This window comes from Mesoplodon densirostris, chromosome 10, assembly GCF_025265405.1.
Source record: "Mesoplodon densirostris isolate mMesDen1 chromosome 10, mMesDen1 primary haplotype, whole genome shotgun sequence".
Lineage (NCBI taxonomy): Eukaryota > Metazoa > Chordata > Mammalia > Artiodactyla > Ziphiidae > Mesoplodon > Mesoplodon densirostris.
The window spans coordinates 38,254,593-38,279,105 of NC_082670.1; the positions used below are offsets into that span (position 1 = coordinate 38,254,593).

At 47.8% G+C, this 24,513-nt stretch overlaps 1 protein-coding gene across 1 annotated transcript in view; it reads right to left on the bottom strand.

Moving 5' to 3' along the window:
* Positions 1–2,051: 2,051 nt before the first annotated feature.
* Positions 2,052–24,513, bottom strand: part of PNPLA1 (patatin like phospholipase domain containing 1) — a 42,527-nt gene continuing 20,065 nt past the window's right edge. The window contains exons 2-7 of the mRNA XM_060110794.1: positions 19,323–19,555; positions 17,766–17,831; positions 16,621–16,830; positions 15,681–15,741; positions 10,776–11,345; positions 2,052–2,080 (exon numbers count right to left, since the gene is read on the bottom strand). Of these exons, the coding sequence (XP_059966777.1) occupies positions 2,052–2,080; positions 10,776–11,345; positions 15,681–15,741; positions 16,621–16,830; positions 17,766–17,831; positions 19,323–19,555 (1,169 nt within the window). The remainder of the gene's footprint in view (positions 2,081–10,775; positions 11,346–15,680; positions 15,742–16,620; positions 16,831–17,765; positions 17,832–19,322; positions 19,556–24,513) is intronic.

The window sequence follows — 24,513 nt, forward strand, 5'->3', positions numbered from 1 at the left end:
ATTAGTGTCATTGTTGTTGTTATTGTTGTTGTTTTTTTAAGGCATAAAAAGGAGAAAGGAACTATTAGGGTTGCCAAATTGAGTAAAGAAAAATGTGGGTGGCCCAGTTAAATTTGAATTTCAGATATACAACAAATAATTGCAATGCTGGGGGCACACTTACACTAGGTAATTATTCGCTGTTTATCTAAAATTCAAATTTAACAGGGTATCCTGTATTTTTTATGGCAACCCTGGAACTAATGCAAGAACAATTCTCTAATTACCTCAGAGCATCTGGGCCCTAAATACAGGCTTTGAGTTAAAACAATAGTTAACATTATATTCAATCCTCCCTTGCACACCAGGGAATAAGTGTTCCTGAGGTGTACAAGGTTGAGATCCTCCCTCCCCTGGCTCACATGTCTCAGGGCCTCTGGGCACATAGTCACCTGCAAACACCAAGACCTTCCTGGGGAAAAGGACTGCAGCCAGCAGGGCTGCTCCACGTAACTCCTGGGTGCTTCCCTTGACTGGTCTGGGCCCCAGAATTGGAGAAGGCAGAGGGTACAAGAACACCTGAGATCTGGTTCTTCTCAGGCTTCTCAAAGGTACACTTAGGTTCCTCCAGGTAGAAGCATCTGAAGGGGGCTTGTGTGGACTCTTGTTCCCTGACATGGTCCTGTTAAATGTAGCTTCCACCCAGGCCTCTGTGCCATAGCCTCCCACCCACCATGGGTTAAATTTGCATGTGTCCTTCTCAAGGGCCACAGTTCAGGGCTGTCTTCCACCCAGTCCACCGGGGTTAGCATTCTAGGATTTGTTAAGCAAATGCGTCTGAGGCCTGTGGGCAGCCCAGGCTTCCTTACTGGGTCTGGATGGAGCTAGAGGTTATCCACACTCTGGGAAGAAGTGAGTTATTATTATTATTTTTTTCTTTTCTGGACAGGCTGGAAAAATTGAGGTTAAAGACACCTTTCCTTTTTTTAAAAAAAAAAATAAATTTATTTATTTATTTATTTATTTATTTATTTATTTATATTTGGCTGCGTTGGTCTTCGTTGCTGCGTGAGGGCTTTCTCTAGTTGCAGCGAGCAGGGGCTACTCTTCGTTGCGGCACGCGGGCTTCTCGTTGCAGTGGCTTCTTTTGTTGCGGAACACAGGCTCTAGGCACATGGGCTTCGGTAGTTGTAGCACACGGGCTCAGCAGTTGTGGCTCACGGGCTTAGTTGCTCAGTGGCATGTGGGATCTTCCCAGACCAGGGCTTGAACCCACGTCCCCTGCATTGGCAGGCAGATTCTTCATCACTGTGCCACCAGGGAAGTCCCAAAGATGCCTTTCTTGTGGACCATTTTCCCTTGGGTGTGAAGAGCCGATGCAGTCTGCCCTCATTTGGGCTGGGAAAGCAGGGGGAAGGGGACATAAAGCTTCCCGTTTCCTCTACAACCATGGGAGGACTCCGCGAAGGCCAGGGCTGCCCACTCCACCCAGCTGCACCACATAATCCCTCGGGAGCTTGTAAAGGCTGCATGCCAGATGAGCCCCACCTGGGGACTTCCATGAGTGGCTGAGGTGGAGCCCACTGGTTCCAAGTCAAGCCTTTTTTACGCTGTGTGAACAAAAAACAAGCAACAGAAGAAGATGTGGTCTCGACACCACAGGAAACAGGAAAGAGTGTCCATGGCTCAGCTCTGCCTGACCACCAACAGTTTTGCCCTGTGGATGAGATCCTGGGGGGCTAGGATCTTGAAGAAGTGAACTCAGGCTAAGTTGGGAGGAAGACCCAGATCCCAGTCAGCTGGGAGGAGGCTGTGCTGCTCGCTCTTCAGTGCCCATCTGCGCTGACGTCCATCTGTCTGTCCAGAGCAGAGTAGTGGAAGGACTGCAGGGAAGCTGGGAGGACGTTTAAACAAGAAGGCTCTTGCCTGGGGGAAGCAGGACCCTCTACACCAACAGGCTTGGTAGTGGGTGGCACGCAGATCCCCGAAAGGCCTGGGGTGAGAGGAGGGCGTCTGAGAGCAGCGGGGAGAAGCCTTGGCCTTGCGGCCGTCAGGTTCTCTCCCGTTCCAGCTCAAGTTTTCTCTCTCGGCTCACAGTTTCCTAGAAAAAGGACACAAATTCATCATTTCTAAGACCCGAATCAATGACTTCCCTCCCCTTAATTCCACTGAGAACACTCCTCACAGATTTATATGCCTTGGGCATCCTGAGCAAGTAGCCAGGCTAATACGTGGAAATTGGAAAACTCAATTTATACCAAAAGCCAGTTCGAGGGTTCACTTTATTATACAAGGGTCTTTTGCAAAAGGAGGATTCCATTTGCAGAGCAGGAGCTGATAAAAGAGTGTTTGAAATATTATTCGACTTGCCAAAGTCTGGTTGGTATTTGGTTTTGCAGGAAGAGGGAAGAAGTGGAGTGGCCTCCAGAGTGCAGAGGACAGTTGTGCAGACTGCACACTGCCCAAGGGTACACTGCCAATACGAAAGGGTAAGCACTTCACAGACATACTTACATGTCATTTATACAGCTTTCTAGCAGTTGGCAGTCAATTGTTCAAATGAAAGCAGTGTATTATGACAACATTCAAGCAGCTGGCAGTCAAGTTCTCAAGGAAGGGGTGCTGTTTTCTCAGTGTACAAGGCATTATATGGGCTAGTGTTGGCCCTGACCGTGACCAGGAAGAAGCAGGTGGGGGCAGAAAGGAAGTTGGGGCAACAGGGCTCAGAGATCACCACAGTATCCTGGGACAGAACAGGCAGTGTCCGGTCTCCAGGGACACGCTGGGACGTTCCACACCTCAGGGCAGCTGTATTCCTTGATCCGGCTGGGATGAGGTCTGTAGGTGACCCAAACTGTCTCGGAAGTAGAGAGCAGAGAGAAGTCGAGTGGGCAGGGAGCAGACCTGGATGCGAGAAGTTGAGGTTAAGCACATGTGAGGGGAAATGAGACAAAAAGGGGCAATTGGAAGTCCTGATTTCCAAGCTCTCCTCCACCTGCTGTGTGACCCTGGGCAAGTCACTTGCCCTCTCTGGGAAACTGCAGGAAGACACCTGAAGAGCTCATCTTGGAGAAATGTTGGGATGTGGACTTGCACATTCTTGGATAATTTTCAAATCTGACTGTGTCATTCTGTTGTTTAAATCCTATGATGACTCCCCAGTAACACAGGTGAAGTTCAACCTCGTTAGCATGGCACATAAGCCAGCCTGACCTACCCCCTGCCATGTTTCCAAGTGCACCTCCAGGCCTCTCCTGTCCAAATGGAGGAACTAGACTAGACTCTGTGACTTCAGATTCTCACTCCAGTGCTCCTTCTACCCCAGGAGACTGTACCACTTGGTCAACATCAAGATTCTGGTGACAGATGATCTGGATTCAGATCCTGGCTCTGCCATCTACCAACTGTGTGACTTTGGGCATGTTACTTAACCTCTCTGTGACACAGTGCTTGGAACATAATAACTACTCTGTAAGTTTTAGCCATTATTAAATTCACCTTTGAATAAGGGGGGATTCCATAGTAACTCAAAGGAGGGGCTCTTTAATGGTGGAAATCTGGGGAGTCTGACAGACTTGGCAGCAATTAGAAGGATGTGGGTAGCAATCAGCAAGGTGGACCTCCTCCTTTTCCATTTGTAGCCTGTAGGCAGTCTCTCAACTTCTCAATCTGTCTCTCTACTTTGATGTCAGTACACAACCTGAATCCGATGACCACTGAGAAGAGATAAGACTAGCAGAGGAAAGCTAGGCTGATATATATTTCTAGCCATGCTCCAGGAGAAGGGCATATCTGGCATTACTGCTGGTCCTGGAATAAAAGGGACAGGGAGCAGACTTGACCCCAACCTGTAGCCTAAGAAGAGTTATCCCAGCCAACTCATAGCCCTATGAAAGAGAAAAAAAATTAATGTTTGTTTTGTAATCCACTGAGATCTTGGGGGAAGAGGGTCATTTGTTATACAGCATTATCATAGCAGCAATAACTGACTAATACAACCCACACCAGAGTATGGATTTGAACTTCTAATTTAAAACATACACACACACACACATGCACGCACGCACGCACGCACATTAATGTATGGGAGATTTACCCTGAGCTTTTTTTTTTTTTTTTTTTTTTTTTGCGGTATGCGGGCCCCTCACTGCTGTGGCCTCCCCCATTGCGGAGCACAGGCTCCAGACGCGCAGGCCCAGCGGCCATGGCTCACGGGCCCAGCCGCTCCGCGGCATATGGGATCCTCCCAGACCGGGGCACGAACCCGCATCCCCTGCATCGGCAGGCGGACTCTCAACCACTCGCGCCACCAGGGAGGCCCTACCCTGAGCTTTTATTCTAAACTCTTTCCTCTGCTGCGAGAGATATCAGCTGGGGACTAGGAATTTACACAGGACTAGCCTGTGGATGTGACAATGTCTCTTGTGATTGTAGTTTGTGAACAGACCTTTCCTCTTCCTGGACCACTCCCACCTCTCTATGCCTAATACTTTTAAACTTTTTTTCCCTGCCCACTAACCTTGTATTTGAACTCAAAGCACGGAATTGCTTAAAATCAATTGGTAAATTGCCCCCAAGCAGTTTCATAACTTGTTCTATAAAGGAGCACCGCACACAGGATGTGTGACCCACTGACAACAGTGTTTTCCACAGTTTATGAATGTTGTTTTGTTTGTTTTTTTATCACAGCCTGCTTCTTTATAAAGCACCTTGATTCCTAGAAGTTTATCAACCAAGGTAGCTCTGGCTGAACTGCACAGTTCCCAATGCTCTGATGTATGGGAAGAGGCCTGGCTCTAGAATCAAACACCGGAGTCTGGACCTGGCTTCCAGAGGGCACTCCTAGCTGCAGGGAAGCTTCCCCACACCCATGGCAGACCTGCCTACATCCTCATGACCAAACCTGACCCTGAGCTTCTAGAGCCAGACTCAAAGTTCAGGGAAGTTTTGGGGATGGAGACCAAGGAACAGAGTGAGACTAATTCCAGGCAGCAGTGATTCTACAAACCCCAGAAACCACCAACTGCCCTCTGGGTCCTACACCCTTGCTGCCCATCCTTAATCTAGAAAGTGACACATAGGTCTGCCCTACTTCCTGCAGCAGCTCTGAATTTCCTCCCCACAATACTGCTTCCTACCACCCACCAAGTACCTACTTGCCCAGATTTTGCAGTGGGCTTATGGCTGCCAGGGTGAGCCTCTGACCTTCATCTACCTGATACATCCCTGTGCCTACCCAGGGACTCCCACCCAGGAATGGATGTCTCATAGAAAGAGTTAGAAATTTTTCCAACCAATTAAGGCTTGAAGCAAATTAAATAGCAAGGTCTGTTCCATTCAGAGAATACTTCAATAGTCCTGTGAAATAACTGTAGATGATACCTGGCTTGATTTGGGTTTGAGGCTGGCATTTTGAATTTGTGAGTGTGTATGTATATATGCATGTGCCTTTAAAAACAATTTTATGGTTCAGTAAAAAAATTAAGACTTGGTTTATATGGGGCTCACAGTTTGGCAAATTAGTTGGTTTTACTCTTGTCTTTGGTCTGAAGTTCAACTTTGGGATAAATTCTTGAAAGTTTGGGATCAAGTTGAATTCATCTTTGATATCCCCAGAACCCAGAAGAGTGCTTGGCATTTAGTAGGTGCTCAGTAAAGGTTGACTGATTAAATCAACAACAGTCTAATACAGTCAAAAGCTATATAAAAAGCAGGCCTACATCAGTCAGGACTGTTAGCTGTAGGTTGGCAACAGTTAGGAACCCTACCTGTTGAGTCACATGAGTACCCGCCTGTTTGTTTGTTTGTTTAATATTTATTTATTTATTTGGCTGCGTCGGGTCTTAGTTGCAGCACGCAGGGTCTTTGTTGAGGCATGCGGGATCTTTCGTTGTTGTGTGTGGGCTTCTCTCTAGTTGTGGCACGGGCTCTAGAGCACACAGGCTCAGTAGTTGCGGCTCACGGGCTTAGTTGCCCCATGGCATGTGGGATCTTAGTTCCCTGACCAGGGAACGAATCCGTCTCCTCTGCATTGGAAGGTGAGTTCTTAACCACTGGACCACCAGGGAAGTCCCCTGTTTGGTTTTTAAGTACAGTTCTTTTCTTTTTTTTTCTAGGACAAGGAATAACAACTTTATTCCGGAAGCTAGCAGATGGAGAAGATGGTAGACTAGTGTCCCAAAGAATCATCTTCTTTAAGTGCAGTTCTATTCAGAAGCTGAGAGGTGGCTAGTTAACCTCTGGGAGTTATATAACCATAATATCTACTAATTATTGAGTGCTATCACACATCTTGCACTCTGTGAAACAGTTTACACAGTTGACCTTGTTAAACCCTCACAACAACCTTATGAGCTGGCATTAGCCCTATTTTACAGATCAGGAGATAGAGGCTCAGAAAGACCAAGAGTCCTAAGCGCACTCACCGGGTGAGACTGTGGCAGAGCAGGGATTTTATGTTGGGTGTGTCCAACCCCAAAGCCCAGCTCCACATCCCCATCCTTATTCATTCCCTCACTACCCCTGTAATCTTCCTGCAGACCATTCCCAAACCTGCTCCTCCCTGTGGAATTAGAAACATGAGTCATGCTCACTGCATTTGTTGCCTGGTTTTTTGGATTGTGGACGTCTTGGGAAGCCTTTTCTGGTGCCACTTGCCTTTTGTTTGTTCTTCTTGAATACCTTGCTCACCCAATTGGAGTCTTCAGCAGTCCTCTCCCTGGGAAAATAGATGAAATAATGGTTGGTTAATGACAGAGCCCTGCTCCAGCTCAGAAGGTAGACAGAAACACCAATGCCTTGGTTCTCAACCCTGGCTGAACATTAGAGTTCCCTGGCGAACTTCTATTTTGTAATCAATGAATGTTTATCTAAGTAACATCATGCCAACTAGTCAAATGAAACTCAGCTAAACTTTTATACAGTTATATGTCAATGCAATAAAGTTTAAGTCATGTGAACAAAATGCATAATTTATGCCCAAGCACAAAATTATTTATGCAAATTCTTTCCAAAAGTTTTATAATTAAAACTATACTTAATGTGAGAAGCAGGTATGTTTTAATATACTTGATATGATATCGAGTGGGAATATCAAAAATTAAAGTGCCTCAGGCCCTGTTCTCTGCAACTGTGGCCATAGAAAAACTCAGCCACTGCCAGAGCTACCCCAAGGCAGGAAGGGATGAGGTCGGGGGGCAGAAATACCCATGATTCACCCTCTGATCTCCTGCTGTTGCATTCCACTGGCTAACCCCACTGGCATTCAGTCAGCAAAGGAGTCTGGGTATTGCGGTTCCCAGAGAGGAAAAAACAAACAAACAAAACAAACAAACAAAAAACAGCTCCCCAGGCCCTCTCCCGGTCACTGCAAAGACAATAATGGAGTACATGTTAAACAACCCAGCAACCCAGACAGTTGGTGTGCATTATGAAAAAAGATTTTCTGGGGACAATCTACAACATAGGAATATTAGCCCTCTTTTTTTTTTTTTTTTTTGCTGTACGCGGGCCTCTCACTGCTTTGGCCTCTCCCGTCGCGGAGCACAGGCTCCGGACACACAGGCTCCGCGGCCATGGCTCGCGGGCCCAGCCGCTCCGCGGCATGTGGGATCTTCCGGGATCGGGGCACGAACCCGTGTCCCCTGCATCGGCAGGCGGACTCTCAACCACTGCGCCACCAGGGAAGCCCTAGCCCTCTTTTTATGTTGATAGAAAATAATTTGGATTAGGGGAAGTTTTGGGTAGAGTCTCTTAACTTATACTGTGCAGGATCCACCAAAGGCTAGAATGTAGCATGCCTGCCAGCTCTTTTGAACTGAGACATCAACAGAGAGTCAGATACGAGGAGGGGTACACACTCTCCCACTGCATTTAGAGAAGGTACATTCCCCAGTGTGCACAGCAGGGACTGGGGGGAATGACACTGTCAGCATGAATAGGCTCATGCCCCACACGTTGCCTTCACTGAGGAAGAGAGAAGAGGGAGTGGTGGTCTGCAAACGGTAAGGGGATGGACTGAAATCACATCCAGAAAAGGGACCCAGTGCTCCTTGGGCAGCTAAAGAGATGGAAAATATCCCTTAGCTGGGCCCTCTCCCCTGACCAAAGGAAAGAACATGTTCCCAATTGAGGAGACACTTACATTGCATAAGGCTTGCTCATGGTTTCCTTCACATTAGCCAGAGGCACAGTGCTTTTGGAATTTGAAGAAGCAAAGGGAGCTACAGCCAAAAAAGAAAATACAGGAGACATGAGTGAGATGTGGTTGGGGAGGAGTACATAGTCATTTTTGAAATAACAATAGGAAGTAAGTGAAATGTTCAGAAACAGTAAAGAACTTTTACTCTCAAATTCTCGTATTTGGGACCAGAATCATGTTGTTGGATTAGACTGAGATCCAGGGCAGTGGCATCTGCAGAAGGTCTGAAGCTAACCCTTGATATAATATTATCAGCAATTCCCTCATAAAAAGCAGCCAGTTGTGTCAGGGAAAGTTTTCAAGAAAATCCCCCACAGGGGTCTAAACCTTCTAGCATCTGCTTTATGTAATGCTTTTGTCTTTTTTGCTGGAATAGGAAATACAAATAGTTTCATGACCATTGTTCTTAAGTAAGCTCCCTTTTCTTTTCTTTTTTTTTTTTTTTTGGCTTGCGGGATCTTAGTTCCCCAACCAGGGATTGAACCTGGGCCCACGGCAGTGAAAGCCTGCATGCTAACCACCGGACCACCAGGGAATTCCCTTAAGTAAGCTCTTTGCATGTTTCTGATGAGTAGGGGGATATATAACACATGAATATTAATATGTAATTATGTAATACATGTAAATAAAAATAATATAGAATAAATTAATAAATTCCTCTTCTGAACTTCTTTCATTTGGGGACCTGCTGGATATCCCTCACTCTCCCAAATCTATTTATGGCTCCTTTGTTTATGGATTTTCCTGGGACTTTTTGCAGCACCTCCCGCCCCCAGCAACAACATGGCCACTGCCAAACGACTGCTAACATGAACCCTTGGGGCTCCACTCTGCCCAATTCCTACAGGTGGCCTAGGGTGTCACTGCTGAGACCAGCTGGAGGCTCCAACAGAATGCCTCAGCCTCAGCACTACCGGCGCTAAGGGCCAGGCAATTATTTGTTATAGGGGTTGAACATTGCAGGATGTTTAGCAGCATCCCTGGCCTCTCCCAACTAGACGTTACCCACTTGGTGACAACCAAAAATGTCTCCAGATGTTGCCAAATGTCTCCTGGGGGGTAATATGGCCCGCAGTCGTGAACCACTGGGCTATCCATACCCTCTGTCCACCCCAATATGAGTGAGGAACGCCAGCTCTGGGTCCAGGAGTTCTCAGGCCTCTGAAGATGGCTGCCTTTAAGCACAGGTGCGATAACATAAAATAAATGCATTTCATGTAACAGGGAAGAAGACAGCAGGTGAAAGACTTTGAACAATTTTCTGACTCTTAATGTTCTGATATTTTTGTCTCATTGTTAAAAGAATCAAAGTGAACCTATTCAAAAAAAAAAAAAAAGAAAGAAAGAAAAGAAAAGAAAAAAAAAAGACAAAATGAACCTATTCCAGAGAAAGGGGGGTCACCCCTGACTCAGGGCAGATCCACAAAGAAGGAAACCTTGCTAATCTGTGCTACTGTTTATCATAATAACTATGGAAGCTTGGCTGGTGAACCATGAGGATCCTACAACCTGGCTCCGGTCCATCATTTGGGCCCCTCTCCCTTGGTCCCCACCCAGACCACCCACAATGGCCAAACAGGTATCCTCTTCATCCTGAATATACCTTGCACTTTCCTTCTCTGCACCTGAGCCTCTGGAATAAACAACATCTGAAATGTTCTTTCTACTCTGTCCGATCCCACAAACCACAATTGTCGAAATCTTGCCCATTTCAAATCACCTGTCACCTCCAAGAAGCCTTTCTTATCTCCCCAGAGAGATGTGATCTCATTCTCTATTAATACCCTCAACACTGTTTTTGTTAGTTATATAGTACTTAAGAATTCCTTTTGCGTTTTTGAGGTTGGTATCCATGCCATTCCCTCCGTTGGAGGGGAGATTTCCTGAGAGTGAGGAATTAAGAGCTGTTCATCTTTGCAGCCCCCAGAGGGGTGCTTCACCTGTAGTAAAGAACCAGTTTTTTAAAATACTATTTACAATCCATAATGGACTAGCGCTTTTGTGAAATACAATATAAATGAATTAGTAGGAAAATGACCAAGCTCTTGGATGTCATAGCTCTACTGTATTGCTATAAACATTTCTAAATGCTTGCTCTCACTTTCTGTACTCATTTAATTGTGAACTAATAACAAATAATTCAGGGACTGGCACTGGTCCACAGACCCCTTCTTGAGTAACATTGCCCTGGCACAGCAGCTTTCACAATAAAAAATCTACTAGAACAGCTGCTCTCAAATGTGGAGGGCTTGTAAAAACTGCAGACAGCTGGGTCCCACCCCTAGAATTTGTGATTTAGTAGGTATGTGGTAGGGCCTGAGAATTTTCATTTCTAACAAGTTCTCAGGTGGTGCTATTGCTGCTAGTTGGGGAGTACACTTTGAGAATCACTGGACTAAAGAAGAAAAAAACCAAATGTCAAGTACACTGCCCTCTCGTGGTGGTCTGTCCTCATAGCAAGTAGAGCCGCTAAAGTTACGGGCCAACTTCACCAATGCACCCCTCTAAAGCAACTGTTATCAGCAACCATGTCGTTACACACTTGCCAACAGGCTCCAGACATGAGGAAGCTGTGAGAAGCCAGAAGGGTCCATACCTTGGGGCTGTTCTGGGCCCAGTTCCTCCACAGGTGGCTGTGCAGGTGATGCTGAAGAAGAACACTGGGGCAATGTTGGAGATGTCCCCACAGCGGAAGGCCCCAGGGATGTCCTGGATGACATTGATGACTGGGGGGGTGGGGATCTGGGTGGTGATCCAGTCAGTTGTACCTGCGGTGATGGTGATACGGGTGACAGCCCAGGTGTTGAGCTGGGGAGGAAGTGCACAGCTGGGAGTGATAGAGGCGGCAAGTCAGTTGGAGAATGTGATGGTGATGAGGCCAGTGGCGATGCAGGTGGTGAAACAGGTGACTCCACAGGCCACTCACATGTGGATTCAGGTGTCTGCACAGGTGGGGACAGAGGTGGACTACGGCCACCTTTTCTTTCCCCTTTGGGAGCCCATTGTGTGTGAAGTTGTCTGGATTCTTCTGGACTAGTCCGCTCTGTTTGGAGGCTTGGTTGACAGTGTTCAGGGCACTCATTGCCAAGAGCAAGTTCTATCTGGCAGTACACTTCTACCCAGGGGAAAATCACTCTCTTGGAAGGAGAATTAAGGTAAGCAGCATCTAGGAAAAACAACAGCATGGGGTCACAGGTGGCATTACTAACCCCTGGCATCAGCATAGTATTTGCAAAAAATGGCTTCCCAAATTATTCTCATAAACGAGATTAGTGCTTTTCATTGTTTTTGTTCTGTTTTTGCTGCATTGCACAACTTGCAGGATCTCAGTCCCCCGATGAGGGATTGAACCCCAGCAGCGAAAGCCTAGAATTCTAACCACTAGGCCACCAGGGAACTCCTGGATTAGTGCTTTTCAATGGCCTTTCTTTACTTACTTGAATTTATATTGAATATCTGATTGTGGTTTTTTTTTGTGTGTGTGTTTTTTTTTTTGCGGTACGCGGGCCTCTCACTGTTGTGGCCTCTCCCGTTGCAGAACACAGGCTCTGGACGCTCAGGCTCAGCGGCCATGGCTCACAGGCCCAGCCGCTCCGCGGCATGTGGGATCTTCCCAGACCGGTGCACGAACCCGTGTCCCCTGCATCGGCAGGCAGACTCTCAACCACTGCGCCACCAGGGAAGCCCTCTGATTGTGTTTTGATCCACTTATTCAATGGATAGTTATTGAGCATCTAATATGTGCCAGGCATTATACCAGGCACTGAGGAGTTGAAGGAGACAAAAATAGGCCTCTTGGAGCTTACAGTCTAGCCTGGGGGCAGGCACTAACCACGCCAATAACCTCAAGTTTTAACCAAGACAAGTGCTAGGAAGTGAAGAATGTGGTACTAGGAGAGACGGGAGCAGGGAGGGCTTCCCAGAGGGAGTGACGTTTGAGCTGAGACGTGACAGGGGAGGGGTCCAGGGGGTGGTCAGAGTGGGACGAGGAGGAGCATTCCAGGCAGAGCGAACAGCACACACAAGGGTCACAGGTTCGGGGGAGCAGCAGGAAGTCAAGGCCCTGTGAGGTCAGTGTAGGTGGAACAGGGGTGGGCATACTTGTGATGGGACATGGTGGGGGGGCTGAGGAGACCACAGGGGCCAGACCATGCAAGGGCTTACAGGAGGCATCAAAGACCCTTCATCTATCAAAAACTCTAAAAATGCAAATTAATCTATAATGACAGAAAGACATCAGGGTTTGCTTGGGGATGGTGGGATGAGGGAATGTGGGAGGGATCCCAAAGGGGCATGAGGAAACTTCAGCCATGATGGATTGTTCCCTATCTTGATTGTGGTGCTGGTTTCACAAGTGTGTGTGTCTGTGTCTGTGTGTCTGTGTCTGTGTCAAAACTCACCCAATTGTGAGTGGGAGGAAGGGAGGGAGGAAGGTCAGTTTGGCCGGGCATGGCTGGATATGGGATGGATATTTCAGACCTGGCATCCTCTGAGCTCCAACCTCACCATGTACATGTGTCTGTGTGGGGAATGTGGATTTTCAAGGATGCCAGCAAGCAGTGTCTGCTGTCAGGGGAGGCCAAGGGTGGAGAGGGAGGCTCACCTGGTGGCAGGAATAATTAGGTAGATGTGAACCCTTAGGAGGGAGGAGAAAGAGGATGTCAGGATGTGAGCTGAGGAGTTCAGGGTGACACCTTGAAGGTGTGGCTTTCTACCTGAGCTGACCCCCTTTCAGAAACCAGGCAGGAGGCTGGAGCAGACTTCCGTTTTCTCTTCCCAGATGGTAGGTGGGGATTTCTCAGGCTATGTCAGTATTTCCTGCTTGCATCTGGTGCCGGGAGAAAACTCCAGGCCCACCAAACCCAAGAGGATTTAGGTGCTGGAGCTGAAACTTGCACTGAGAAAGCCATGAACACATTTGCAAATTGGAAGAGGAAGCAAAAACAGCTGGCAGCCAGCACAAGTTTTTTTCTCCTTTATGAGTTGTGTCTGTTCCTACTTGGAGTGATTCCAGGGCCATTGGGAAAAACCTGCCATCCTCCATATACTGCCCCAATTCAGGAGTGGATGCCTGCAATGCTACTATTAGAGTTTCATCCTTGGGTTTAAGACTGCTGTTCATACCTGTGAAAATGTCCACACCAGCTAAGCGTGGAAGCGGGGAGGGTGAGAGGGTAAGGAGCTACTGAGAAATGGGGGAGACTAGAGATGCTTAACAACCCACTTTGTAAGTCTTCCCAGGGCTTGCCCTGAGAGGAAGAGAAAGGAAAAGTTCTAGGCGAGAGACAGGTATGGAGGCAGCCAGGTAGTCAGGATGCAGTCTGAGGTGTAGTGGGATTTCCTGGGGCAGGGAATTGGTATCTGCTCTGAGATCCAAGAACCAAATCAGGGGCTCCCCAAACCTCAAGCCCTCGATATACACCATCACTGAGGAAAGAATGGAGGGGCTCCCCACCTGGGGCAGAAAGGACCACAGGCCCTAGCCAGACCCTCCTATTTCCTAAGCTCTGTAGGTGATACTTCATCTCCACCACCACCCTCAGGTTGTACAGTTTGGACAACCTTTTGGACACTGGGGGCTCGGCTTCATAGCTGTCACCTGTGAAAATGTGGAAGATGGGGCAGTTGTCAGAGGACAGTCAGGGTTAGGAGGAGTCTGCTGCAGAGAGGTCAGAGGGGGCAGTGGACTGGATTGACCGTGGCTAGGAATAAAACTCAGAGGTAGGTTCCACCATCAGCCTCCTTGTACAGATGAGAAAACAGGCCCCAGGAGATGAATTACTTGTTCAAGGTCACATAGTTGGTGGTCAAAAACCAGGATCTAAATCCCTTTTACAGGGCTTCCCTGGTGGCGCAGTGGTTAAGAATCTGCCTGCCAATGCAGGGAACACGGGTTCAAGCCCTGGTCTGAGAAGATCCCACATGCCGCGGAGCAACTAAGCCTGTGCGCCGCAACTACTGAGCCTGCGCTCTAGAGCCCGCGAGCCACAACTACTGAGCCCACATGCTGCAACTACTGAAGCCTGTGCGACTAGAGCCTGTGCTCTGCAACAAGAGAAGCCACCGCAACGAGAAGCCCGCGCACCGCAACAAAGAGTAGCCCCCACTCGCCACAACCAGAGAAAGCCCATGCGCAGCAACAAAGACCCAATGCAGCCAAAATAAATAAATAAATTAATTAATTAAAATAATAATAATAATAAAAAAAATAAACCCTTTTTTACAGATTTGGAACTAAGACTCAGAGAGGGAGAGTGATTTCCTGGAGCTCACAGAGCTTGGGGGATGGGGATCCTGGCCCAGGGCTACTTGCCTCCAGAGCCCACATTCTCTCCATCCTGTGTTCCTGCTCCCTACTCCGCTAGTCGGGAGAATGGACCCAGGAGAAAGTAAAGAGTTAGGACAGCAGAGCTTAGGAAAGCAGGAAGCAATTTTTTGGCTGCACCATGCAGCATGCAGGATCTTAGTTCCTCAACCAGGGATTGAACCTGCACCCCCTGCAGTGGAAGCACGGAGTCTTAATTGCTTGACTGCCAGGGAAGTCCCAGCAGGAAGCAATTTTGAAGAAAAAAAAGTGCACATATCCTACAAGAAAAACCTCATTCAACCCCTTAATCTCACTCCTTAAATATATTTTTTAAACTACATATACAAAAAGTTCACCACAGCATTGTTTATAATAGTGAACATTTGGAAACTCAAAGAATGATCAAAGTATTCTGTACAACTGTGATGGAATATTATACAGGTGCCAAAAAGCCAGTTACAAAGACCATATGGCAACATGGAAAAAAATTTATGATATAACATTAGGTAAACACCCTTTGATCCAGAAATCCTTTTTTTCTGGAAATATGCGCTATGGAATTAATTCTAAATATAGAAAAGCATTTTTTCTTTCCTTTTAACAAAGATGTTTGCATGGCCTTCATGGAGTTAGCGTGTGTAGTGCCTGCCATTGGAATCTTCCTTCCACCCAGACAATGCACAGAGGATACACAGGGGTGGGACCATGCTTTCCAAACCAACTTAAGGCAAGGGCTCTTCTCTCTCATTTGTTGATCAATATGTCACTCAAAAGTCTCACACAAACATAAACTAGTCACATCTAGTTCTACATTAACAATACTGTTTCATTGGAAAGAGAATAAAATGCAAGAAAATGTAATGATATGGGAATGGAATGCTCCAGGGAGATATGAGCTATGTATTTCCTAAGCATAGTTTTTAAATTCAGAAACACATTTGTACAAAAGCCCTAGACAGTTAACCTAAAGTCCCATCAGTTAATCTAAAGCGTCTTTTCCACAGTGGTCCTAATTTCTGGCCACAGTATCATCTGGACAATGAAGGCTGTCAGGTCCCTGTGCCCATTTCCAGCTCTCCTGGGTGAAGAGCGCCTCCAGTTCACAAATTGGGGGGAAATGCTCCTCTATCCAGCCCTTATACTTCCCTTTGCCCCACTTTCTTCCTCTTCCTCGGGGCACCACACGGTACTTACTCAGCCGCCTCAAGTACGAAACAGCATCTTCGTACCCTCTGTAGTAATAATTGTGCAGGATCTGCAAGGTGGGGCACCAGGAAAATAACTAAGGCTGTAGCAACAGAGAGACCCATAGTCCCCTCTCCCAAAGCAGCTGCTTTCATTGCTCTTAAGCTTTATATCATGAGCTTTTCAAAATGTGCCCATCCTTCACCACCTGCTAAGAACAGCTGATCACCAGCTTCCCCTGGGCCGGAGAGGGTGCGATGTTTATAGTAGAACCAGAGAAGGTGCATTTGGACAGTATAAAGAGCAGCATTTGGAGACTGGGTTCAAATCCCAGTGCTGCCAATTATTGGCTGGGTGGCTGTGTGAATGTAACCTCTCACAGCCTCAGTTTCTTCACTTGTAAAATGGGTATAATAACAGTATCTATCACAGAGGATGCTGGAGGATTACACCAGATATTGCCCACAATGCCTTTTCTGTAAAAGGCCAAACAGTAAATATTTGGGGCTTTGTAGGCCACATATAGTCTCTGTCACTTCTTCTTGTTTTTTTTTTTTTTTTTTTTTAAACAATGCTTTAAAAATAGAAAGTCCATTCTTAGCTCACAGGCTGTATAAAAACAAGTCATATGCTGGATTTGGCCCCTGGGCCATAATTTGCTGAACCCACATTGCATGTCAAAATGGGAGAGTTCAGCCAACATTGTTATCAGTGGTTCTGAGATCACCTCATTTTACAGGGGAGAAAATTGAGGCTGGGAGCACTTAGAGCCCTTGTTCAAGGTCACATGCCCAGCTGGCAGCAAGGCCGGGATACAGCTTTAGGAGGAAGTTTAAGGGATCATTTGAGATGGACTGAGTGGGCCTCATTGGCTCCCCCATCCCACTCCAGACCCCATCGCCCTTTCCGGCTCTCCTTGCCCACCCCCCAGGTCCCTCCTGTCTCTTACCACCAGGTCTGGAGGGAACAGGGCATGGGTCATCCTGGCGATGTTCTCCAGGGAGAACTGGAAAGAGCAGTTGAACATGCGGAAGTCACAGAAGATGGCGGGGCAGTCCCGCGGGCAGATGTCCTGCTGACCACTGAAGGTGGAGATGGTGATGGAGTCCGTCCAGAAGGAGCAGGGCTGCATGCCCGAGAAGCCCCCGTCGATGTACCGCTGCAGGCGGAGAGGGGAAGCAGAGTGAGACATGCTCATCTGGGGTCATAGGTCCTCTCCCCCACTCAGGGAGAGCAAAGAAATGGGTCCCTTGGGAGAAGCTTTGACGCCGAGGTCCGGGGGGCATCCATACTCTGGATGAAGCAGGAATGAATGCTTCCCTGTCACGTTACCCCTCGTGGAGTCCCTCAACAGCTGAGGGCAGGGCCGGGGAAAGGAGCTCATCCACAGGGCCTTTTGAGAAAGTGCACATGTGGTGGGTCTGAGCAGGTTGTGAAATATCGCTCCTCCAGACTGCCCTGGGTCCAAGCTGCCTCCCTCTGTTGAGGTCAGACACCCTTAACACCCTCCAGAGCACCCCTGACCACCCTGTGTCCACCCTCAAGTACCTTCCCCTCTTGGGGCTTCTGTTTCCTCAGCTGTGAACAAAGGATCACAGATACTGAGGCTCTAACTCTCTGGGTGCCTGTGAATGAAGTGAATGACATGCAATACGGGGGTCCATCTACTAGCTGATTCCTAATCTCTGGATCTCATTTTCTTTATACATAAAATGAGGAGAGGGCATGGGTTAAATCTTCCTACTCAGAGTGTCGTCCGAGGACCAGGAGCACTGGCATCAGCTGAAGTTGATTAGAGGTACAGAGTCTCAGACCTACTGGATTGTCCTACTGGGGAAATCTGGCAAACCTGTGGAGCCTTGACCTGCTGGGTTCACTAATGTGTTGGTGGGTCCAGAGAGAAGCCCAACTTAGGGGAAGAAGTTCTTCTTAAAGCCCCAGAAATCTATCTACACTGGGAATTCTGAGTAGGAAACCACAAGGACCTTTTCAATTCTTGGTCTTCCCACTGAATTCCTCCCAAATGTGGGTCACAGGGGCCCTGAGGCACCCCTGGATCCCAGCTCATCCCCCCTCCCACACTGAGGTACTTACCACTCCGCGGTAAGTTGGAGGAATGAGGCCACAGTACACAGGGACAAAGCAGCTGCAGTACAGGGCCTGTGGGGGAGAGGACAGGGTTGAGATGCCCAAGGGCTGGGGGCTGGGTGGGGAGGGATCACCTGCGGGCATCTGGGCCACCATCAGCCTGGCCCTTCTTAAACCCAAGGTGGAGTCACTGCCTTGGGAAGTGGAGCCCCAAGTTCAGCTCCTGGCTGGATCCTTGGTAACCTACTTGGTCAGGCTGGGCCCAATGTCTCAGTTTTAAAGGGAGAGAGTGGCCTCAATGATCTGCAAGTTTCCTTCCAGCACCAAATTTCCATGAATCCAATAGGATTCAAAATCCATTAATGTGTGTCTGGCCTGGGTCTGGAATCAAAGGAGGGTGAGATGCCCACCCTTGGGAATGCTCAGAGGGGGAGCAAGCAATTAGGTGACAGTACATGGGGTGACAGGTGCTGTGATGGAGGTGAGCATGGGCATCGTGGTCCCAAAGAAGCACCCAACCCAGGGGTTGCAAGGCAGGCAGGTGATGAAGGAAAGTTCCCTGGCAGGAGTGACTGGAGTCTCACCAAGCAGATGAAGTGGGGTGGGAAGGAGGGAAGGGCATCCGGCACAAGGCAGGAGGCGCAGCAGGTGCAGACACAGAGGCCTGCTTTGTGTGATTTGCTCTGGTTGGCATGGGTAAGAGTGGGAGGTGGTGGGAGAGGGCTGGGGAGAGAAAAGTCTTGAAGAGCTGGGTGCTAATAAACCCAGAGGACATGAGGTAGCTGGAGGAGGTATCCATGTCCCTGCCTATTCATTCCCAACCCCCAGGGTCAAGGCCATGCCAGTGTGGGGATGTGAGGATGGGTGGTGAGGGTCTTGTGTTCAGAGCAGGGGAGGGGATTGGAAATATGGGTGGAGGGTCATGCAGCTCAACTCTTGCCCTGAAAGAAAATTGGACATATTCACAGCACTCTCCAGCAATAATAAGTCATAACTAAAATGTATATTAATGAGCTTAGAACAATGCACTGTCAGAATCCCCTTTCCTAAGTGTTAACCCATTTAGTGATAAAACAGTCCTTTTTATCAAGGACCAGTGGAAGAGAGGGGGCGGAGGGAAGCTGTTCCCACAAACTGGGAGTAATTTAGTGGGGAAACACTGAAGTCCAGGCCCTAGAGGAGCCATGGGACCTCTGTTGGTAATACCAACGGGCCTCTGAGAAGCTGCAGGATTAGAGCAGAGGGCAAGACAGAGGCAAAAGGAGGCAGACCCTGAGTGCTGAAGTGTAGGATGGTGAGCAAGTCTGATTAGTTTTTGGCTTCTCTGTGTCCATCTTGTCTAACAGCATGCCTGACACAGAAAGATAGATGCCAGGAGGGTGAAGGGAGGGAAAAACTAGGGAGGCAGAAAGTAGAAGGAAGGAAGTGAGGCAGACAAGTGGACCATCCCAGAGGCCTGTTGAGAGAAGCAGGGCCAGCCTCTCCTTTCCTGTCCCAACTCCCTGGCCCCGCCCTTATCCCTAGCCCCACCCCCGCCCTTATTCCCAGGTCCCGCCCCCTTGCCTCGATGAGCTCTTCCTTGGACGTATATTCTGAAACCACAACACTCTCTCCATCCGTGAACCGGGTGAGGTTCACGTGGAGCTTCCCCGTGGCGACCTTGTAGGAGTCCTCAGGCAGGACCCGGTACAGAAACTGCCTCATCATCTGCACCATCTTACAGGACCGGGACAAGGGCCCCAAGAAGGATTTCTTCACCTCGGCCACAACCACATTGAGGACTTGGAGGTACTCATCTGTGGAGGAAGCAGAGAGGAGTGGGAGCTCAGCGGTCTCCGTGGCAAAAAGAGGTCAAGGGCGATTTCACCATCTCATCCTGCATCCAACAAATGGGGAAACCTATAATTCTGATGCAGGGAAGGTCTCAGGCATCAACCTGTCCTTCTGCACACAAGGAAAGTAAGGCATGGAGGAATGAAGTCACTGGCTCCAGAGAGCCCACAGCTAGTCAGGCGTCCTGACTCCTTCCTATTGAGGGCAGAGGACCACTTTCCTACCCCAGATAGCTTTCCCTATCACCATGCCTGAAGTTCACCACCAGACTGCATTCTTTCGAGTCTTAGGAGGCTTTTGGCCCCATAAGAGATTCCCATTAAATACGGCTGAAAGCCTTCACCAAGTGACACCCTGGGATGCTTGCTTAGTGCTGGCGAAGTCTGTGGGGCTGCTGACCTTGAGGCAGGGGAATTACAGGGAGGGGTGAACTTGGTCTTGAAGCCATTGCATCATCTTCCTTTTATGGCCCCCGGTACAGGCCTGAGAGGGAGAAGGCCCTAAATTACAGACCCAAGGCTGTGCTGCAGGGGTTCCCAGGAGGGTGAGATGAACCTTCTGTCTCCTTCTGAGAGGAGCACAGGCTGGGCACATAAGGGCCTACACGTGCCAGATGGGGCTTGGAGGGCAGATGCGTTGTCCAGGGGCTGGCAGAGGAAGGTGTAACCCACCTGCCCCCCACATTCCCCAGAATTCTACCAGGGAAGTTAGAGTTATAAGCTTAATAAGAAGTGCTATCACAGCAATACTGTGAGCTAGGTATTTCTATACTCATCTTACTGATAGGAAACTAAGGTTCTGAGAGCTAATATAAGTTGCCCAAGGTCAACCATCTAGTAAGTGTACAAAGTGGGATTTTAACCTAGGGTGTGTGACCCCGGAACCCATACTCCTTCTGTTACAGTAAGCTAAAAGCTTTCAGAGCTGGGACTGTACCTGCCTCTGGCCAATTGCTGCTAATGTGTACCTTGTGCAAACCCACTGGGAAAATCAGGAGCAGAAATAGCTCTGAAAAGAACTGCTAATTTTTTAAACAAATATTTAATTGTAAAACATCATATACAGAAGAACTTTCTTACAATTAGTGTCATGCAGCAAGAGCTACCTGGGAAGTTGTGCAGTCATGAGCTCTTTGCCACTGGAGGTAACCAAGCAGAGGCAGGACAAGTACCTCGGTCAGAGAACTTATCAAAGGGATTCCTGCATGGGTGGTCAGGGCTAAGATTCCTTCCAGCCCTGAGATTCTGGGATTCTCATGGGCACCTGACAATAAGTCTGAGAAGCCATCACAGTGCACGTTCCTTTCCTGTTTACAACTAGAGCATCTGAAGCACAGAATGTTTACATGATTTGCCCAAGGTCACACACAGCAATCTGGGGACAAACCACAGCTAAGGACGCTCTGCTCCTCTTGCATGTTACCATTCGCAGATGATTCCTCATTAATCCGGGGAGCAGGAAGGATAAGGAAGTTTAGTATCATTTTATAGATGTAGAAGCTGAGGCAGAGAAAAGCTAAGTGTCCTACCTGAGGTCAGACAGCCAGGCAGTATTTGTTCTGACTCCAGACTCCACCTTCTTTCCCTGAGTGTTGGACTGATCCCAGAGGCTGAGCGAGCCTGGGTTGCCATGGTGATGGCTTTTTCTCTCCAACATTCAGAATCACAACTGCCTCTGTGTAGTAGAGGCAGTAGACCTGATCAACGCAGCGTCTTAGTCATCACTCCCTTACAGGGGAGGGTGCTCCTGGCTAGCTGGGAAGGCCCTGCAGTTTTAGCAAGGTTAGCTTTACCAAATACCAACTTGTACAAACTGTTTTGCCTCAGGGGAGGGTGGCAGCCAACCCCCCAGTAAGTTATGAAGCAACTGAGCATTTTGATACCAAGGTGTTGGGTCATTGAGTTCTTGCCCGCAAGACCAGTCAGGATGGGGAGTGGAAACAGGGTGGGGACTCGCTGTTTTGGAAATTCTTAATGAGCAGCTTGAAGTGGCCTCGCAAGGGTTGGTGGCCTTTCCCACAATGCCTCAGAGCCAGGAGCACCTGATTCAGCTTGCCCGTACACTCCTGGACTCCCAGCAGGAGGCGCTTGCTGGGACCACTGGAAGGAAATTTGTTCTCACTGCACAAGAAATACATGTTCATTGTGGAAAAAAAAAATTTTTTTTAACGCAGATAAGCAAAAAGAAAAAATTTTTAATGTCTTAGAATCTCTCCACCTAGAGATTAACATTCGGTATATGTCTTCCTAGATTATATATTTTATATTTATTCTTACTTATAAGAATACTTATATGAAGTCATACTGTATACACTATTTTGTAACTTGCTTTTTACACCTAATAAATCATGTCTTTCGACATCAATAAGTAACCATTTATAACCCAATTTACGAACAGTATGGACAGCTATTGTAAGGTTATACCATTATTTATTGAGCAGGTCCCCAACAGGGATTGGCTATTTAGTTTCCTTGCTTTTCTAAACAACGCTGCAATGAATAATCTCTTGCTAAATTCTTTGCCTGTGTCCTTAATTACTTTTGATAGGATAAATTCCTGGAGGTGGGAATGTTAGGTCAAAGGCATGCATATTTAGTCTTATAATACTTACTTAAATCATTGCTTTTGTATATTATCCACTTACAGTGAACTCTCAGCTATATAGGGATGGTGGCGGGTGACAGGGACAAAGCAGTGGCCAAGATAACACAGACATCTCCTATATGCTTACATCTGAAAAATGGTGCTATCTGGAAATTAGCAAGGTAGACAGGGAGGAAGGGGGCAGGAGATTGCCTGATTTCTCCCACTCAGGTGCCCAGTTTCGTATTCTTCCCTGCTGCTCACCGGGGCTGTGTACCAAATGATGCCTTTACCTCTGTCTCTCCTTGCTTCTCCTCAGGTGTCTCTCTGTGCATCTCTGTCTTCAGAGTCTCTAACTCTTTCTCTCTGTCTCTCTCTTCCCCTCTCTCTCTGTCTCTTTCTCAGAGAAAAACAACTAACCTTCTGGTTAAACAAGTCTCTGTTGATAGAAAGTCAGGTGTTAAGCATAGCAATTGCTGGGGGTCTATGAGGAGGGATAAATTTAGCTTGTTTCTTTACGCAACTGTTCTTTCCAGCACCTTCTCCCGTTTAAAGGCCTCCTTCCAAGCTGCAGGCTGCTGGGCTCTGAGACACAGTGTCCCACAGTGGCCAGAGCAAGTTGGGATTTAAAAGCAGCACTGTGGGAACTCAAGGCGGGCTGCTCCCACCCCCAGCCCACACTTAACCACATCCACTTCTGCTCCCTCCCACCTCCTTTCACACCTTTCTATTATCTAATTACGGGTCTGTCTCCCAAACCCAGGAGATTCTCTGAGGGCAGGTGTTTGTGGTCCTCCTCTCTCCATGGCCTATCACTGCACTTTGCCCATGGAAGACCCTTCAGAAACTTTGCTCTAAGCTGGGAACTCTTCAAGGGGAGGGATGGGCCCCACTCACCTACACCCACTAAGCCTCCCACAACACTTGGTGGGTGCTTGGTATTTGTTCAGTACGTGAACAAAGGAAAATACAAACCCAACAAAGCAAGCCATGGAGATGCTTACAGGGAAGAGTTACTTGACTTAATTACCCAATAAAAACTTGAAGGCAAGATCATCACAGATAGATGGATAGATAACAGAGTTAACTATATTGATAAATGCGGCCAATTCACCAGGTTTTACGAGCCTATTGTGCCAAGAACTTCAGCAGGAAATTAAATAAGATCCTGGGACTGGGAGGTTTTGAAGGGCATGTGGAAGCCACTCCAGTGTCAGCCACTCAGAGACTCTTTTCTGTGACCAGACCCATTTCTTGGAAAAAGCTCAGGCTTTGGAGCCAGGGAGATTTGGTTCAAATCCCAGCTTTGCCACTTACTATCTGGGTCACCACTGGCAAGTCAAATAACTTCTTCCAGCCTCAATTTTGCCACCTATAAGACGGGAATAATAATAATACTTATCTTACTGGGTTGTTATGAGGAAGATAGTTTTTTAAAAGCCGGCACATAGTAAGTGCTCAATACTTGTTATGCCAGTAATTCTCCATGTGACCATGGATAGGGTTTCTTGATGTTTCTGGCTTTCAGCTTTCTCATCTGAACAGGGGACAATGATCTCTGCCCCATATCTTTATCAAGGTGCACTCAGGGCTTCCCTGGTGGCGCAGTGGTTGAGAATCTGCCTGCCAATGCAGGGGACATGGGTTCAAGCCCTGGTCCCGGAAGATCCCACACGCCATGGAGTAACTAAGCCCGTGAGCCACAACTACTGAGCCCACGTGCCACAACTACTGAAGCCCGTGCGCCTAGAGCCCGTGCTCCACAACAAGAGAAGCCACCGCAATGAGAAGCCTGCACACCGCAACAGAGTAGCCTTCACTCGCTGCAACTAGAGAGAAGCCCATGCACAGCAACGAAGACCCAATGCAGCCAAAAATAAAAGTAAATAAATAAGTTTATTTTTTAAAAAAAGGTGCACTCAGGCTCACTTGTGGGTTCAAGAGAACAAAGTAAAAGCACTGTGGAGATGAGAGGATGTACCCCGGTTTCAGGGAATGGTAAGGGTATGGATGAGGAGTAATGTAGTTTAGGCATGGTTGGCAGCAGCACTCCTTACCCTGTCAACTTGGGGGACCCTACAGATTTAGCAGGGGAAAAGGGGGGCTTAGTAAAATCATTGACGAGGAAGGAAAGAGATATGTGTTTATCTCACTTATATGCTTAAGTGCGTAATATTTCCCCCTTCATGAGGGCAAGGATGGTCTCCATCTCATTCATCCCTTTGTCCCTAGCATTTGATATAGTGCATGGAACATGGCAGGCACTTAATAAACATAGATGCATGCATGAATAATGAATAAATGAATGAAACCAGAAATCAAGGGAGGACACTGCAGC